General features: G+C 37.4%; 1 protein-coding gene across 4 annotated transcripts in view; it reads right to left on the bottom strand.

The window, feature by feature from the left end:
- camsap2a (calmodulin regulated spectrin-associated protein family, member 2a) overlaps nucleotides 1–19,620 on the bottom strand; it is a 100,473-nt gene that overhangs the window by 61,671 nt on the left and 19,182 nt on the right. For all 4 annotated transcript variants that reach the window (XM_061975997.1, XM_061976000.1, XM_061975999.1 and 1 more), the window contains exon 3: nucleotides 1,708–1,869. In XM_061975997.1, the coding sequence (XP_061831981.1) occupies nucleotides 1,708–1,869 (162 nt within the window). The remainder of the gene's footprint in view (nucleotides 1–1,707; nucleotides 1,870–19,620) is intronic.

Raw genomic sequence — 19,620 nt, 5'->3', positions numbered from 1 at the left:
ACAACACAGCTCTCATGTGCGTGCCCTTGCACGGCCGTTGCGGAAACTATGTTAGCATATTTAAAAGGGGAACTGCTTGGAATTTTGCCTATCGTTTACACTCATTATGAAAGACATGACTAAGGATGTATTTATTTTTTAATGCACTCTAATTAGTAAATAAACGTAAATAAAAGTCCGCCTACAGCGGAGCCAATGGGAGATCCTTTTATTCCGCCCATAAAATCCAATAAAAAAAATGGCAACAATACTCCATTTACATTTTGTGACTTGAATATTAACCAAGTGTTAGTGATATTGTTATTATAAGCGCTTACACAGACAAACTGTTTATAGCTGCTTCCTCGTTTCTTTGCCCGTCAAACTATCGCAAATCATGTCTTTCACCCTGGACAGTGGAAGGACGAGGACGTGTTCCGACATGTTGATACACTTTGACACCCAATTTAGACCCAGAATGGCAAAAACGACACGAAAAGACGCTTGGTTCCACCCCCCTTTTCTTCGCGACCCTTTTCTTACCGTACAGCAGACCTTGTACAGTAAGTGATGTGTTATTACGTTTGTTGGCTCTCATAAAGTCTGCAGTGAGTAATAATCAGTGATGTAGTTAAAAAAAAAAAAAAGCAAACGTGATGCGTTTCTGAAATTAATGTATTCTTAAAATTATCAAAATACATAAATATTAAATGCTATTATATTTGTGCATGTTACCACATTACATTACATTACTGTACTTACATCATGTATATAAAACCTCAATGGAGGTATTTGGATGTTTTTTTTAAGGGCTTTATAGGCAGAATAGAGCGGGTCCCATAGGCTCCATTGTAAGCGGACTTTTGATTGTATTTATTTGCTATTTAGAATGCATTAAAAAAATACATCTGTTGTCATGTCTTTCATAATGATTGTGAATGATAAACAAAATTAAAAAAAAAAAAAGTCCAGTTCACCTTTAAAATTCGAGCACTCTATTCGGTCCGGACTTTATCCATTTTTATCACGTACACAAATTAAACAATTAAACGAAGCAACCGAAAACAAACCAACCCTTTTTTGTAATCAAATAAATCGATCAAATTGATTAATCACTGCAGCTCTAAACAAATGTCCACTGCAGAGGATACAAACATGAGCCATAAACAATAATCCATTGCTAAAGAAAAACTTTATATTGGGTTCAAATAACCTTGAAAAGCCATTGCTCAGTACTTCTATAACTGAAAGAGGGGACTTTATTCTTATTGTGAAGATGTAGCAAAAAAAACAACAACAAAGCCAGGGAGATTGGCGACCAAAATATGAGGATTTGAAAGCTTACATCAATCATTACACACAGTGAGTTTCCTTTGAATTAATTTGAACTAATCAGCGTAAATCCTGAATTTGGAGATGGAAATGTGTATATCGATCAAGTTTAATCAGCTGTTAATCTGGTGAGTTTTAGACTCTGCCTCGGCACTCCAGCAGAGAGCCATATGTCTGAGCAGTGGGAATCTGCTTCTGTGTGTGAGTGTGTGTGTGTGTTTGTGTGTGTGAGTGTACAAGGCAAGTAGTACAAACAGGCAAATGTAAATACACAGTGGTGGGGCTGAGCTTAAACTTGCATTTGTGGCTAAGTAACAAGCAGCAACAACTTACTGATGTGCTGTGGTGATTACTGCATTGGCACAAACATCAGGCAACAATAATACTGCCACCAACCTTGTTCACCCAGGTGGTGGCTGCATCCTCTGTATCGTATGGCATTTCCTCCTCAGAGTTGCAGGATGAATACTGATGAAGGCTAGCCATCACCTTCTCCAGACCCATAGTGTCGACTGTGTACGCCATCAGCAGAGAGTCGATCATTGCCAGATGAGCGCTCTGCAAAAAGAACAAGGAGGATGGATTGGAAGATGACATTGTATTCGTTGTAGCATCACACTGAGCTGTGATGTATCATTTGTATACCAAGAGATTATAAAGATGCTTACAATGAAATCTGAAATAATATTACATTTTTAACAGAACGCAAACACATTACCCTCCTAAGAACCAGAATCCTTAGAAGTGGACATTTGAGTTGTTGCATTTGCTTTTGGTCTATTTCTGTTTTCTATTTCCACTGCAGAGGATGCTAGTTCTCAGAAAGATATATTCGGTATTGTTTAGTCTCTGCACCTAAAGGCAATTTGGCATTAGACATAGAAAATACACTGGCACACTTTTGACATTACACATTGGAGCCAAGATTTACTAAAGGCCTGTGCAAATTTGCAAAGCTGATCTACTAAGCTTGTGTGCAGAGGATTGCGGTTCTTATATCAGTGGTCCCCAACCACCGGTCCGGGGAACGGTACCGGTCCGTGGCGCATTTGCTACCAGTCTGCACAGAAACCATAAATAATTTATAAACGACCACATTTTCTCCAACTTAACACACCAAAAAGCATGGTCATAGATGTATAAAAAAAACTCCTGATAGGAAGTCACTGTTTGCTATATTTGTTATATCTTTGTTACATGGGAGAATGCACATTAATGAACATATAAAAATGTAAGTCTGCCAGATTGTAGCCGAAGGCTAATTTCCATCCGAAGTCCCTGGCAGATTGACGATATATGCAATAAGGTCAATAAAAAGTTAAGTTAGACTGCACCTACATCAGACATAAACAGTATAATAAAATACACAGACTCAGATATAATAATACTAATAAAATAAAATGGAGACAAATTTATAACAGAAGTTGCTGCATGACCTCAGCTCAGGACAGATCATGAATAAAGTCACCATATTGGTTAAAGTGTGTAATGCAGATATAAAAGTGTTATAGTGCTAAAGTGCAGGTGTGCTAATTTGTTGCATGTAATGATCGTGTTGAAGGAAGAAAATACATATATTCCTTGGCTTTGTAAGTTAAAGTGATGCTATTATTGCACCAGTAGTTAGCATCAAAATATGTGTTAACTCAAAAAAAAAAGCATACATGAGTGTATCTCATACTTGCCAACCCTCCCGGATTTTCCGGAAGACTCCCGAAATTCAGCGCCTCTCCCGAAAACCTCCCGAAATTCAGGCCTGAGTCCGCTTTCCCACAATATAAAGAACGTCTACAGTAAAGCAGTCCGTCTGCCGTGAACAGCAATGTTGTGACACTCTTAAACAGGACAATACTGCCATCTAGTGCATTTGATGAAAGCACTTTTGTGCGTGCCACACAGCAATGCATAATCAGAGAGGGTGTTCAGCATGGTTAGAAAGATAGTGACAGAGAATAGAACAAGGATGGACAATTCAACCCTTAACTCAACAATGAGTAGATGAGTGTTATGTGTGTGTATATGTGTAAATAAATGAACACTGAAATTCAAGTATTTCTTTTATTTATATATATATATATATATATATATATATATATATATATATATATATATATATATATAGCTAGAATTCACTGAAAGTCAATTATTTCTTTTATATATATATATATATATATATATATATATATATATATATATATATATATATATATATATATCCATCCATCCATCCATTTACTACCGCTTATTCCCTTCGGGGTCGCGGGGATATATATATATATATATATATATATATATATATATATATATATATATATATATATATATATGAAATACTTGACTTGGTGAATTCTAGCTGTAAATATACTCCTCCCCTCTTAACCACGCCCCCAACCACGCCCCCGCCCCAACCACGCCCCCCGCACCCACCCCCCACCTCCCGAAATTGGAGGTCTCAAGGTTGGCAAGTATGGTGTATCTATGTATGAAATATTGCACAAAATATGAATACATACCTTTAAGAATATTTTAAAAAAATACATTAGAAGTAATGGCAAGTATATATACAGTACTGGTAGTTTTATTCTATATCTATATTCTTGTCCTTGTGGCGTATCACATATAACGCATCAGATATGCTAGCTAAAAATTAAGCCCACATTCAAGCGAAAATTAATAAAGAACAAAAGTCTTTGAAGAGCTTTTTTGCAGAGAGAAAAAGGTCAGGGCTCTTAATTCTAATTCAGCGTTATGTTGAGGTGCATTTTTCATGCACTTATTTTTGCTGTACTTATCTGCCACACGTGGAAGGCCGTTCTTTTAAAATATTACCTACATTAAACCGGTCCCTGTTGCAAAAAAGGTTGGGGACCCCTGAGAGCGCAATCCATTTAGCGTTTCTGTCCTCATGTATATGCAGAGTACATTCCGATTATCAGAACAACTAAAATACCGCAAGGAGATACAAATATAATCATTTAGCACACACAATTTCATTTACCAAGACTAAAACGATTCTGCGGCCGCTCTTTTGAGTCTACATTTAGCACATCTGGAATGCTAGTTTAAACTGTCACAGTTACAAACAAAGAGCACTAAGAAAGGAGGCCATCGTGCTGCAAAGCCCAACGATTGAGAAAGATAATTTTCTGTCAACACTTTTGGAATGTCCGGAATAAGAAAATTAGGCTTGTCGACAATTCAGCAATGACATTTTATAATTTTACAGGTGCTGGATGACTTAAAGGGGACGTTTGCAACATTTACACTTACGGTATGTCTAAAGGGCGCCAAATTTCCAATGTATTTTACACAGTATATCCCGCCCTCAGACAGCTTCTCCTACGTGATGACTAATTACGTACGTAGGTACGTAACACATGCACGCACATTAGCTTAGGTGTTTTTAGCTAATATTAGTAATTTGGATAGCTAGCGTTAGCTGCCATTGAATGTATCAACTATCATAACAACAACATGACTGCAAATTGTTTTTGCATCTCTTGGACTGCTTTTGTATGCGTGCACACGCTCCTGTGCGTACGTGTTGACGAGACCGGGTGAGTGACCGTCTTCTTTATTTGGGCCGGCAAAATTTTGTATAAAAATGTTTATTCCAAATGTGTTCTGTTAAACCACTAATGGTAACATAAGCTAGCCGGTGGTGTTCTTTTTATATTGACTGCTTTGAAAAATCTTACTGTGAGGAAGTTGCAAACAGCACTTTTAAGGGTCTGATTAAAACAAATTCAATTCATTCATTTTGGTGTCCGTCTGCGTTTTTTTTAATGGTTTTTGTTTTTTCATATAGGAGATACATCATAATAATATATATAATGTGTTCTATATGCAGACAACTTATTTACCTTAAAGAAAAATCTAACTTAAAACACTTGTATGCACGTACAACACCTAAAACATTTAGTATATCAGAATGTGGGATTAAATTGTGGGATGGATTAAGCAAATAAATCAAACAGTGTACTAATATAATCCAGTTGAAGAGGCTATTCAAAAAACTACTAGTGTTTACAAAGTACAAGAAATTAAATTAATTTGATAAACATCTCCATCTTTATTTACATTAGTTATTAATCTCATATGTGAATTGTGGTACCTAGAATGCATTGATTTAAACAGTTACAATTTGGAAAATAAGGAATGAGTACATGTCTTAGAAGTTGTTGTAAAGTTGAAAGGGGTAGGATTAAATAAGATTTGCTTCTTCCTACTCCTTTTCGGACATGTTGTAATGAGAAACAGAAATGTGTAATATGTGATGTAACATGCTGACATCGTATACATGTTTGAAGTAAACAGAAACAGAAACTTCTAGCTATATTCATTTTCGTGCATCTGGATCATACCAATCGCACCATCACAACACTTCAGCACATTGCAGAGCGCACTTTTAGCGTAAGTTCTGCTGTCTAGTATATGTTCATAATATATTTGTGTGATGCATGTCAACAACATGACAAAACGCCACAGACTGGACTATATGATGCCATAATTGCGGAGGGAAATGACAGCAGGGACTGCCGATATACACGCAAAAAACTAATTTAGCACCACTTTTGCACTTGTTATCAGTTGTACTAGATCTCCCACAACTTGCCCACTAAAAGTACACAAATTCTATAGTTTCCACACACTATTTAGCACTTGATATTTGGATTCAGTAGATTAAGCCCTATGTTTTTTATTTATTTAAATTTTTTAAAGCAAAAAAAATGTTTATCAAATGAAATATTTACTTGTTTTGCTTGTTTAATGCCTCACCTGTTTGTTGGCATAAATGTTATTGATGGTGCTACTAATGAATACATTTAAATTCCACTTTGTGACACAGGCCCAATAGCTCTGGTGTCATCTCCTTAAAATTCAGCTTAATAACCTAGTAACTGTAGGGTGCCATTCAGTTGCGCAAAATGTAAAAATATGTTTTTACTGTGCTTGTTTTTAATGTTGTTGAATGCATGCCGAAAATAGTGCTAAATTTGGACCATGTGGCAGCCCAGCAGAAAACCAAACCCATTTAATTACAGACTGCCAAGATGATTCCCTTTAGCCTTTATTGAGTCTGTCCAAACACTTAGGAAATTCCCAGCTGAGAGACACTAACAATCCAATACACGCAAACAAACCATGTTATCAGTTACAGCTACAGCTCTTCCGGCCGCAGTCACAACAAATGATCAGCTCTAGGCAAAACCAATCAGAACGCGGTTCTATTCCCCAGAGACCTTTCCCTTTCCCTATCTCATATCCTCAAAGGAGCGGTCATTTGATACTGATTCGAACTTGAGGACAATAAATGTAGACAAGGAGAATGAATCTTGTTTACTAGACCACAGACCTGCAGCCTGTCATTATAGTATATACTGTATATTCAGAGTCACAAGGGCGTTGTGTAGGAGCAAAAGGTCATGTAGCAGCAAAAGCTAAATAATATATTCATCAGCCACATTAATGGGCGCATCTGCACAATAAAATAAAATACAAAAAAAGAGCTGCATTGACTAAGTCACCCCCGCATCAATGTAAAAATATTAATCATTGTAGTTGTAGAAATGCACAGTAGCTCACTGCAGTGTAGATTTACAATAATGCAAACTATAACCACAATAGCAATGCTATCAACATGAATACACATCAGTATACTAGTAGTGTTGAAATCCATTTGGTAGGTACCGATCACTCATGAGTGAGATCGGCCGATAACATATGTATTAACTGTACATTGTTCAATTTATTTATGGTGAGTGCTATTGACAGTTCAACAATATCAACAGTTCAACACTGTCATGTCTGTGTGACCATGTTTTGCATTAGTCATGTTTTGTTTTGTTTAGTTATTGGACTCTTTAGTTTCTGGCTTTTCACTCCCTTGTCTTGTTTCCATGGTTACCCATTAGTTTCACCTGTTTCACGTTTGGACTCATTGTGCACTCTTGTTTGTCACCATAGCAACCCATTAGTTTTCACCTGTCACGTCACGCACCTGTTTCACGTTTTGAGTCACACACCTGTTTTCGTTAATCATGTCTGTAGTATTTAAGTTCATTGTTTTCAGTTTGTCTTTCTGGCGACATCCCGCATTTATACTCTCCACACACCCTTATGACCCTTGCTGCGCTTTTTCATGCCGTTTTTTCATCCAAGTAAGTTTTTTTTATTCATGCCATAGTTTGTAAGTTTTGTTTAATTGTTCATAGTTTCTGCCAATGTGCAAGTTCTCTGTTTATAGTCTAGTTTTGTACCTCCGCCATTGTGCGCGCTTTTCGTTTGTTCCTTTTTGATATATAGTGTTAAAATAAATCATGTATTCACCTTCACGCCATGTCTGGTCCAAATCACTTGCACCTCGGGAGAACAAACCACGCCACAGTCCCAGCCGTGACAAACACAGTATTTGAAGTAAACTAGTTCCTTATTCCTTTTCATTACATATGATTGTTTCATCATAACAAAGTCTATAGTACACAATTACTAAACTAAAGCCCAAACTACTATCTACTACTTACTTAAAACCTTTGGTTTTTGCCCTCAAAGTATTCCTGCGTCCAGGGATTTATTCCCTGAATTCGTAAACAATAACACAAACAACAACAACAAATATTTTGAGCAAACATGACAAAATGTTTGTAATACGTTCAGCCTCGTCCTCCAGTGATAATGTCAATTAAAGGGGAACTGCACTTTTTCTTTGGAATTTTGCCTATCGTTCACAACTATAATGAGAGACAAGAAGACAAAAGGTTTTTTTGTTTTTTTTGCATTCTAACATGTAAAAATTGTCTCGTTCTTGGTGGATAGCATAACAGCTAATGGGAGCAATCAATTCTACCTCTAAATCACTTTAAAGTGCATTCAAAAACCGTCACCAATACTTAATTTATGTTCAGTATCCTGTATAAATAACCAAGCTGTAGCGACATTGTTATTGTAAGAGCAAACACTAAGTAACTTTTTTCTAGCGTAGTAACACATCAGTATGCTTTGGTATTAGCCATAAAACCAAATTACGGCGAGAAATAAGCTTGCTTTTGAGTCCAAACGAAACGCGTTTGAGTTTGTAATGCACAACACAATGTGATAGAACACCAATCTGTACTGACTGAAAAACATGAACAATCATATTACAGTATCTGTAAAGTATTAGCCCACATTTCATGTTTTGTTTGTACACAGCCAGTTCGACAGCTTAATTACTGTAGTTGTAATAACACACATGACGTGCTGCGTGTATCATGATTAATATTAAAGTGACTTACTCAATGGACAATTTTGCATTTGGTCAAGCTGGGATGTTTTTTCTGGTTTATTTGGGTAAGCACTCTATGTCGAAATATCTTGGCTCTATGTTCCATGTCAAAGTCACTGTCTCGGCTTCCGTCTGCTCCAACGTTGCACCCTCCGTTTGTGCTTGCTTCTTCTATAAAAAGTAGTTCATCTTCCGTATATTTAGCTTAAAAAATATAAGGTTGTGAATTCTCATTTGTCCAAAAATAGTCATCTTTGTTGTCTATTACCAAGTCTGCCATGATCAGAAAACACACTCGCGTTTGTTTCTGGAAGTAGGAACACTAGTCACTGCCGTTGTGTCCTTGGGCAAGACACTTTACCCACCTTGCTACCAGTGCCACCCACACTGGTTTAAATCTAACTTAGATATTGGGTTTCAGTATGTAAATGCGCTTTGAGTCACTAGAGAAAAGTGCTGTATAAATATAATTCACTTCACTTCACTTCACACATTTGTTGCCGGAAGTCGGAAGTGCGCTGCTGTGGAAACGGAAATCAAGGCGTGGAAGAAATCAGTCCCGACGATAATTAAAATAGCCAAAATACGGTAAATATTGTAGATATTAGATATTGCTATAAACTTGTCTGTTACTGCATTATATATAGACTTGCAGTGTGTATATAAAACGTTTATGAAGGGTTTTGAAGTTGTTTTAGAGGGCTTTGAAGGCCTCAACGGTGGCTCCCATTAGCCGCATTTTCCAAGCGTGTTTTACTATCTTTTAAAAAAAACATGTGTTCTTGTCTCGCATAATGATTGTAAATGATAGGCAAATTAAAAAAAATACTTTAAGATACTAAGAAATACCGTTTCTGTGCCGCAATGGAGGTGATTATTATTAGCTTAGAGGAACGGCTCCACACTGTGTACTGAGAACCATAATTAGCTGCTACTTTGCCAAGGGATTAAAAATAAACACAATGTCAACCAGAGGGGGTCACTATTGCTGATCGGCATTGAAAGGCAATAAACGGCAATGGCGGCCATATACTTTTTCATGAAAATCTGCGATAATGATCAATGGCCGATTTGTCAAAACAAATCCCTAAATATTGGCATTTTTGTAATGACAAAATCAAAGCATTATGTTAAATTAGTGTTGTATATGCAAGTGGATTATCTTGGAGTAAAAGTTACTGTGTAAAAGAAAGAAAGAGACAGGGAACGATCAGCTGACCATGTGAAAATGTCAGTTGCAAGCGAGGGGGAGGAAAAACAGCCTCAGCATCTGGATGGATGATTACCACCCACAGAAAAGGCTCTGCCATTTGTAATAAGGACTGTTTATCGCTGCATTGACATCATGTTGCGTAACCTTTACCATCCTTTTCTCTGCTTTCATCACTCTGTATTGTCACATCCTGTAAGTGCAATGGCAAAGTGTCCAAAGTCTTTTGTCCATATAGTGTACAGCTGTTCACCTCATGGGACTGTACGCCCTTGAAACTCTGTGACTCCAAAGCTGCAAACTTTGCTGAATACAGTGTCCTGTCTAGTATTAAAAAAAGCCCAAGGATTTCCTTGTGGGAAAATGAACGCACTGAACCAAGTAGCAAAATACCGCACTGCAGTCCCCTGGACCTCCTTTGGCCGGAATACACAGAGAATCACAGATGCCGTACAGTAAAATCGAAAAGCCTTCTGCTGGTTTTGGTATCACAGCCCTCTCATCCCGCCAGCAGGCACCATGCCTTGGTGAGAGGTTTAAATTAGGATCTGTCGAGCTTCTGGTAACCTCACACTCTCTCAGCAGGACACAGAAAAGCACTCAGCTGCCCCCAACTCTAATTGCGGATGAGGGTCACAATAAGTAGATGTTCTTTGTGATATTTTATAAAACTTCAATAACCTGCAGCACTTTCTGGGCTATCACAATAACTTAAAATATTTCATTGAGTCCATATAGTTTTGTGAAATTCACTTTCAACTGCATAGCATAAATATTTTATGTAAAAAGTACCTAGACCTGACCCGCAGAGTCTGAATAAAACATAAGTTCTATAGTGACCACAAAAGGCAAAAACTACGAATTATGTGCCGTAAATTGATTGGGTAACCAGAGTCGCAACTTTAAGTGAGAATGCAACTATTCCTGTTAGTCTTCTGCCTGAATATGAGAACAGCAAATTGTTTGTAAAGATAGGAATGGAATACTGCCAAAAGCAAACAGTATAGTAAAATGCTTAGATTCTAAGCAGGTAGAAGCATGCTATACCGACCATTTAAGTTAGGTCAGGAGAATAACAAGTTTAGTAGCCTACAAATTAAATTGAACAAAAGCATTCAGTGCAGTTTTTAGTAAACATCTCTGAGATCAGTTATGGGTCCAAATATAAACATATAAGCATGCCCATGTGTCTCTGTTTCAAAGGACATAGTACAGTTCCTTGAACGCTGAGCTTTAGATATACAAACTGCGTGGTCTGGAATTGGTTGTGAGAATGTTTTTTTTAAGCAGTGTACCTTCCTCCTCAATGTGCTGCAAAACCAAGCCTGCAATTAATTTTAAGCAGTGTACCTTCCTTCTCAATGTGCTGCAGAACCAACCCTGCAATTAAGTAGGAACCCCCAAGCTAACCATAAGAGGTTTCAGTATCTAAAATAAAATCTCCATCAGTGTGTGAATGTGTGTGTGAATGGGTAAATGTGGAAGTAGTGTCAAAGTGCTTTGAGTACCTTGAAGGTAGAAAAGCGCTATACAAGTACAACCCAAGTACAAGTACAAGTACAACCCATAAAATCATATCTGAGCTTTGAATAGAAAATATCTTAGTTTGGAGATACAAATAAGAATGTGTGAAGTGAAGTGAAGTGAATTATATGTATATAGCACTTTTCTCTAGTGACTCAAAGCACTTTTACATATTGAAACCCAATGTATATTTTGTTGTTTTCTTACTGTACCGAAAATGAACCAAACCGTGACCTCTAAACCGAGGTACGTACCGAACCGAAATTTTTGTGTACCATTACACCCTTAAATAAAAGAATGCAAAAAGATAGTTTGGCAGAATATTTACTACTTTTCTGCAGTAAATACTAAACAATTATCAGGATTGTTGGTCATATGTGTGTTCTTTTTAGTTATGTTTGACGTTGCGCAGTTCTGAACCTAATTTCTCATAGATTAATGATTTTTTTGAATGATTAGAAGGCTAAATGATATAAGAAAACTGGACAGATTGTCAGGTATCATTTAACCGGTTTAGAGTGTCAGCCTTGGCTGTAATCCACACCGGAGACCTTTTAAGTGTCTTATAAAAAGTCTCTTTGGATACAATTAGAAAGAAAACCATGTTGATTCATTGTGCAACTAACGTGAAACTATCACGTTAGTTGCAATTGATTAATTACAGTTATATTTAGCATCTTACGTTTTATAATCGTGTTCATCTAATTTGTAATCTCTTGTATGCCTGTGAGTTGCCTCACGCTTTTCTTGTGCTTCACTGAAAGCAGCAACACTATTGCTATGCGGCGCAAAGATAATATGTATTATGTAGCCATTGCGAAGAAAAGGTCTCCCTCCGTCACAAGACGTGGCCAGTGATGTCAGCCATTGGTTTTAAATAGTGAGGATAGAATGACTTACATCTAGCATAAAGTGTAAAATATTCATTATAAACGTAAAGGGATCATATTATGATTTTTTTTCTACATGTAAACACTTCCTTGTGGTCTATATAACATAACAAATGTTGCATACATTTTGTTTACAGACCATCTTCAAGCCACTTACTAACAGTCTTTTGTAATTTACTAATGCGCCGTTTTGTGGGCGGTCTTATTTACATGCCGAAGCCTTCCACCAGGCTATGCACCCATCGACTGTGTCTTCACCCCGCCAGCCATGTTGAAGTTTTTAGCGCTTCCATATTGAGTCTACTGACAGATATAAACCCTGAATTTCTCTCATCTCAATGTTCACATACTTAAGAGTTTTCACTTAACCAGCTTTCTTGAAGACCTCCTTTGTCTCCTAGAGAATAAGAAGACATAGCAGAAAGGATCACCATTGCAGTTCTACCTTGTGTTGAATGCAGATAAAAATGTGGTTAGAACAGTGGAATTAGATGTAATCTATGCCCATAATATGTCTCTGGGAATGTCGGACAGCAAGTGATGAGTAATAACAATAAATGAGTTGGTTAATGGGAATTCTCACAAATAGGTGAACCTGATTAATGATTTGACTGATTACATAAAGGGCAGCTAATCGGGCAAAAAAATAATTATATTTTATAGTTTGTTTTTAAAGTTGGTAAAGTATGCCCATTCCCAACGATAACAATAGTAAAACTGGAGGCATTAAAGATATCCATTGTACCCAGAGGATGTATTTCTAAAGACACAGGTGTTTTTTTCAGGCACACGAGGCCAACTAGAGCAGTGGTTTTCAACCTTTTTCCAGTGATGTACCCCCTGTGAACATTTTTTTAATTCAAGTACCCCCTAATCAGAGCAAAGTCTTTTTGGTTGAAAAAAAGAGATAAAGAAGTAAAATACAGCACTACGTCATCAGTTTCTGATTTATTAAATTGTATAACAGTGCAAAATATTGCTCACTTGTAGTGGTCTTTCTTGAACTATTTGGAAAAAAAGATATAAAAATAACTAAAAACTTGTTGAAAAATAAACAAGTGATTAAATTATAAATATGTCCACAAAAAAATCTAGCTGTCAACACTGAATATTGCATTGTTGCATTGTAATGAATGGAATAGCCTTACTTGATTTGATGTTCAGTTTATCAACTTTGTTGAAGTATTATTAAATAAATATATTTATAAAGGATTTTTGAGTTGTTACTATTTTTAGAATATTTAAAAAAAATCTCACGAACCCCTTGGCATACCTTCAAGTACCCCCAGGGGTACGCGTACCCCCATTTGAGAACCACTGAACTAGAGAATGCCAAACCATACACATACAGAGTGTGGTCCCTCATCTGAGACCAAGCTGCCTTTGGAGACCCCACCTGAGACAACAAAATCTCCCAACTTGAAAAGAGCAGACAATCCGCCACACTTTTCATACAACAGCTAGATACTGTGTGTTTATGTGTGTAAATATAAAATAACAGTTCTTTTGTTCTGGCTATAAAACAATGGCCGTCAAGTTCTTTAGGACTTTTGTCCGCATGCATCGTAGAGTACGCTTTATCAGCTCAACTCTAGTAGATTATGGAGGGTTTATTTCAGACCACATCTATTTCAGAAGCTTTTCAGGATAGGTCGATAACCTTAAACCAAAGGGGGATAGCATCAAACACTACTAGCATTGACCATTTAATGCTTAGTAAATAACGATCAATACACATAGCATTTACAGCCAATTGTATCTAAGTTGGGACCAATAGTAACTACATACCAGTGGTCTCTCCGGTCTTCTATCACTACAATTCCATTCTTGTAGCTCTGTCCATTGCATATGCATCAACAATCACTCTTTAATATCTTATGGATGTCACATGGTATCAAGAATCAAACACCTCAAACGCTAATTTTGCATTAATGTCATAAAGAAAAAGATACAATCATCATTGGTATCAGAATTTTGAAAGATGTACCAATAGTATATTGGTATCATAGTCTTAAAATATGTACAGTATCAGTGGTATATTTAGCTTCGAAAATCATTGGGATGTTCACATTTTACAACATTTGACCGAATAATGGTTAGTCAGACTGCGGCCAGTAGAGAAATCATGTAATACGCACACTCCCTGCCTGTCCATACTGTGTCGTCTTGGAGTGGCCGCTGGCACTGAGCACAACATGCTGGCTGTGACTTCACTGAGGCTGACGAGAACAGAGCGTACTTGGACCGGCTTCTCTTCTACCCTGCTGCTTCCACTCGTCTTTTGGGCATACAAACAATTGCAGAGGGAAAAATAATAAGGGGAGTTAAATGTTGAGAGAATTATTTTCGGCATGCCTTTCATGCGTGTGCGTAGGAGAAAGACGCATCTTTAAAAATTCTTATCATCCTCTATTTATTGTTTGTAGAAATATGGCTTTTCAGAATTCTTTACCCAGGAGCCTGCCGTTCCAGCCTCCATCATATACACACTGCACATATGACATGTGCAAGCATAAGCCACCTACATACACACACACACACGAACAACACCCTGCATACTGGAGTGTAACCATGGAAACGGAGTGCCTTCCCAATAGTGTGATGGAGGCAGTAGAGGGGGAGGACGGGCAGAAAAAATAATGTTCAACCTATCATCTAAGATAAGATAATCTGTCAAAGTTACATGTTTTATCTTATGTGTTCGCAAAAACAAAACATATAAATGTGAATGATTTTGAGATCTGATGTGGAGTTGTAAATTTGATGTGATTACAAAGAAAACAGGCGTTCCACACATATAGCCTATAAATCAGTGGTCCCCAACCTTTTTTGTACCACGGACCGGTTTAATGTCAGCATTATTTTTAGGGACAAGTGTTTTTCCACTTGTGCCAGATAAATACAGCAAAAATAAGTGCATGAAAAATACAAGTCACTATAACGCTGAATTAGTGGGAGCTTGTTTCTTGGCAATGACATGCAGATGGAAATCAGCCTTTGGCTACAATCTGTCACATTTATATTTGATATGTTCATGAATGTGCATTGTATCATGTCACAAAGTTATAACAAATATAACAACTTCCTATGAGGAGTTTTATTGTACATCTATAAACACGCTTATTGGTGTGTCTGGTGGGACAGGTCAAAGTTAATTTGGAGAAAATGCAGTCCTTTATAAATTATTTCATGTTTCTCTGCGGCCCCGGTAGCAAATGTGTCACGGACCGGTACCGGTCCCTGGACCGGTGGTTGGGGACCACTGCTATAAAGTGCGTGAAATGCGGCACCATCATACTTGCCAACCTTGAGACCTCCGATTTCGGGAGGTGGGGGTGGGGGTTGGGGGGTGGGGCGTGGTTGGGGGCGTGGCTAAGAGGGGAGGAGTATATTTACAGCTAGAATTCACCAAGTCAAGTATTTCATATATATATACAGTATATATATATATATATATATATATATATATATATATATATATATATATATATATATATATATATATATATATATATATATATATATATACAAGAAAATACTTCACTTTCAGTGAATTCTAGCTATATATATATATTTATTTTATCATATATATATATATATATATATATTTATTTTACTATATATATATAGTAAAATAAATATATATATATATATGATAAAATAAATATATATATATAGCTAGAATTCACTGAAAGTGAAGTATTTTCTTGTATATATATATATATATATATATATATATATATACTGTATATATATATATATATATATATATTTATTTTACTATATATATATATATTTATTTTACTATATATATATATATATATATATATATATATATATAGTAAAATAAATATATATATATATATATATGATAAAATAAATATATATATAACTAGAATTCACTGAAAGTTAAGTATTTTCTTGTATATATATATATATATATATATATATATATATATATATATATATATATATATATATATATATATATATATATCAAGAGGGACAGAGACAGCGCACAGTGCATGTGGATCACATGTTACCATGGGAGAAAACATGGAGAGACTGGAATGTAATAGAGTGATCTATGTTTGTCTGTTGCCATCTCCTGGTGAATGTTGGCTTTAGCGTACTGTGGTTACTTTTTGGTTGGCCAACGATTTACGTGGTGTTGCGCACCTGACGTCAAGTGTGTGAGTCTGTTCTGAAGTCTACAGTAAAGAGACGTACTTCCTCCCCTCGCCTGTTTATTGCCTCCAACTCAATATATTACAACAACATTGCTCCATGCGGACCTGGAGGGGGCGTGGCCTCCAGGTCCGCCTGAATTTCGGGAGATTTTCGGGAGAAAATGTGTCCCGGGAGGTTTTCGGGAGAGGCGCTGAATTTCGGGAGTCTCCCGGAAAATCCGGGAGGGTTGGCAAGTATGGGCACCATCACCATCATTGCAATGAATACGTCTTAAAAGTGAATGCAGTGTACGTAGATATATACAGTATTAGCAATATACTGTACACCGGCAACGCTGCAAATGTTTATGGACAATCTATATGATAAAGGTAAAAAAAAACAAGAGATAAACATAGAATGAACATATTTAAGTTGATAAATAAATCCAACGCAAAGTGTGAGCGAGGCAATTAACCATTCTAGCTACTGAAGCAAATCATTCACATTTAAACAAACAAGTTGTAATGCCTGTATCATCTTATCTGTATACTAATCTCTCTACAAAGATTTTGCACTTGGGCGTGCAATTAAGTCATTGAACACTCTCCCACGTACAAATGTAGATGCACGCGGAGCTATTATTCATCATCTCGATCATTTGGCCTTTTAGTGGCTGCGTAGTTCTCTTCCCACTCACCGTTTCTACGGCAACACATTCATACTGACTTGTCTTTAAATAAAAATCTGGTAGTCATTCAGTCCACCATATTCAATATGTTTCCTAATGCAACGCTATATTCGGCATGGATCCATATTTGGGAACTTTCAAAATGGGCCTTGCTGTATGGGAAAGTAGGTTTCCACCAATAAAACAAAGAAACAAAAAATAAAAGCGAATTATACAAAAAACAAAAAACAACTATAATTATGATTACATATAAAACTAGAATAGATCTCAGAGAGCACAGGCCTCTGCCAGGCCCTACAGTAAAGAATCCTTATGTAACGGAGGACAGCCATTGTGGCTGGGCCATGTCTACATTGGCAAACCTCTCTACCTGACAACCTCAAGAGCAGTGCTGGCTATCGGGTTGATAGCCCTGGCTTACAGCTCGGTAGATAGACGCTCATCTCTCATGCTGGCGACCCAGGCTCGAGTCTGGGTGGAACAGAAAGCAGGCAATGAACAATGCAGGTATCGGGCTGATAGTACGGGCTTTTAGCTCGGTACGAGCTTTTAGCTCGGTAGCTGGACGCTCGTTTCTCATACCGGCGACCCAGGTTCGAGTCCCAGGCTCAACAGAAAGCAGGGACAGAACCACATAGGTTACAGTGCATGCGGGTTTTGCTAGCTTTTTTTAACTATATTTATTTGAAGACAAATAGTGCCACGTTTATAGAACTGGCCTAGGACTCATTCATAAAAATGTAAGTTTACTTTAAACAAGGAACTGTATTAGATTGCATCATATTTAGGGGTGTAACGATTAATTGATAGATCGATTTTTATTCCTAAATGTCAAGAATATCGATCAGCGCCCGGCGAGATCCAAGATCGTTTGAAAACAGAGTCAATCGATTTTATTGCCACAAGAAAAAGGAAAACCTTGGATTTAAGAACAGCAGACTTTATATGACGTTTAGCTCTTTAAAAAAAAGGGGCGTTAAAAGTTTAATCTATTTGCCCGTCTGTGACGTCATCAAAACAAAAATGGCGGATAGCTACGGTGGTCGAGACAGGTCATAACAAATGCACATGCGACAAGTCAATATCATTAATTAGAACACAAAAACTTTCAACTGCAACACAAATGCAAAAGCCACAACAAATACAAACGACACAACACAATGATGTAAAGCCACAACTTAACTTTAAAGCCACAAAAGACGCGACCGACAAAACGGATGTGACAGTGGACCTATGTGTGTGCGTATGTATGTTTATATGTATGAATAATTGTGTGTATGTGAGTATATATGTGTATTTGTATGTACAATATATTTGAAATGCACAACCCTAAAAGTAACGTAGTAGAAATTATCTGTAAAACTCCAAAATCGAATAAATTGTTCCATTTTCATCCAAATCAGCCCATAACTTTTTGCAATATGTTGCTTGCTATTTGCTAACTAACTAATAAAATCCAAGCGGTAATGACTGTACAAGTTAACATTTTGACGTTCCAAATACTGTATTCTAATAACTGCTATAGCAAGCAAAACATTTTTTAATTAGCAAAAATAACATGCAGAATTCGAAACAAAGTCAGTTTTAATACTGAACATTTTCAGGGTGTAATGTATCAAACTGTGGAAATTAATCACATTATTTCCTTGCGCACACTACAGGTGAAAAAGAGTGCTGCATTTATTAGTGGATGGGAATTTGCGAATTCATGTGGCTGAGGAAAATTGAGTGGGTGGAATCATGCAAAATCAGAGAAAAAGGAAAAATTAGCTTTGGAATACAATCTGTGTTCAGCTAAGACAAAAAACGACAGGAACAAACACCAGCAGCCGTAGCACTAGATCAGGGGTCGGGAACCTTTTTGGCTGAAAGAGCCATGTAAGCCAAATATTTTAAAATGTATTTCCGTGAGAGCCATATAATATTTTTTAACACTGAATACAACTAAATGCATGCATTTTTAAGTAATACCAACATTTTTAGAGGACAATAAGTCTATCCATCCATCCATCCATCTTCTTCCGCTTATCCGAGGTCGGGTCGCGGGGGCAGCAAAGCAGGGAAGCCCAGACTTCCCTCTCCCCAGCCACTTCGTCCAGCTCTTCCTGTGGGACCCCGAGGCGTTCCCAGGCCAGCCGGGAGACATAGTCTTCCCAACGTGTCCTGGGTCTTCCCCGCGGCCTCCTACCGGTCGGACGTGCCCTAAACACCTCCCTAGGGAGGCGTTCGGGTGGCATCCTGACCAGATGCCCGAACCACCTCATCTGGCTCCTCTCGATGTGGAGGAGCAGCGGCTTTACTTTGAGCTCCCCCCGGATGGCAGAGCTTCTCACCTTATCTCTAAGGGAGAGCCCCGCCACCCGGCGGAGGAAACTCATTTCGGCCGCTTGTACCCGTGATCTTGTCCTTTCGGTCATAACCCAAAGCTCATGACCATAGGTGAGGATGGGAACATAGATCGACCGGTAAATTGAGAGCTTTGCCTTCCGGCTCAGCTCCTTCTTCACCACAACGGCTCGATACAGCGTCCGCATTACTGAAGACGCCGCACCGATCCGCCTGT

Source organism: Nerophis lumbriciformis, linkage group LG14 (assembly GCF_033978685.3).
Source record: "Nerophis lumbriciformis linkage group LG14, RoL_Nlum_v2.1, whole genome shotgun sequence".
NCBI lineage: Eukaryota > Metazoa > Chordata > Actinopteri > Syngnathiformes > Syngnathidae > Nerophis > Nerophis lumbriciformis.
This window is presented reverse-complemented; position numbering and strand designations above follow the sequence as displayed.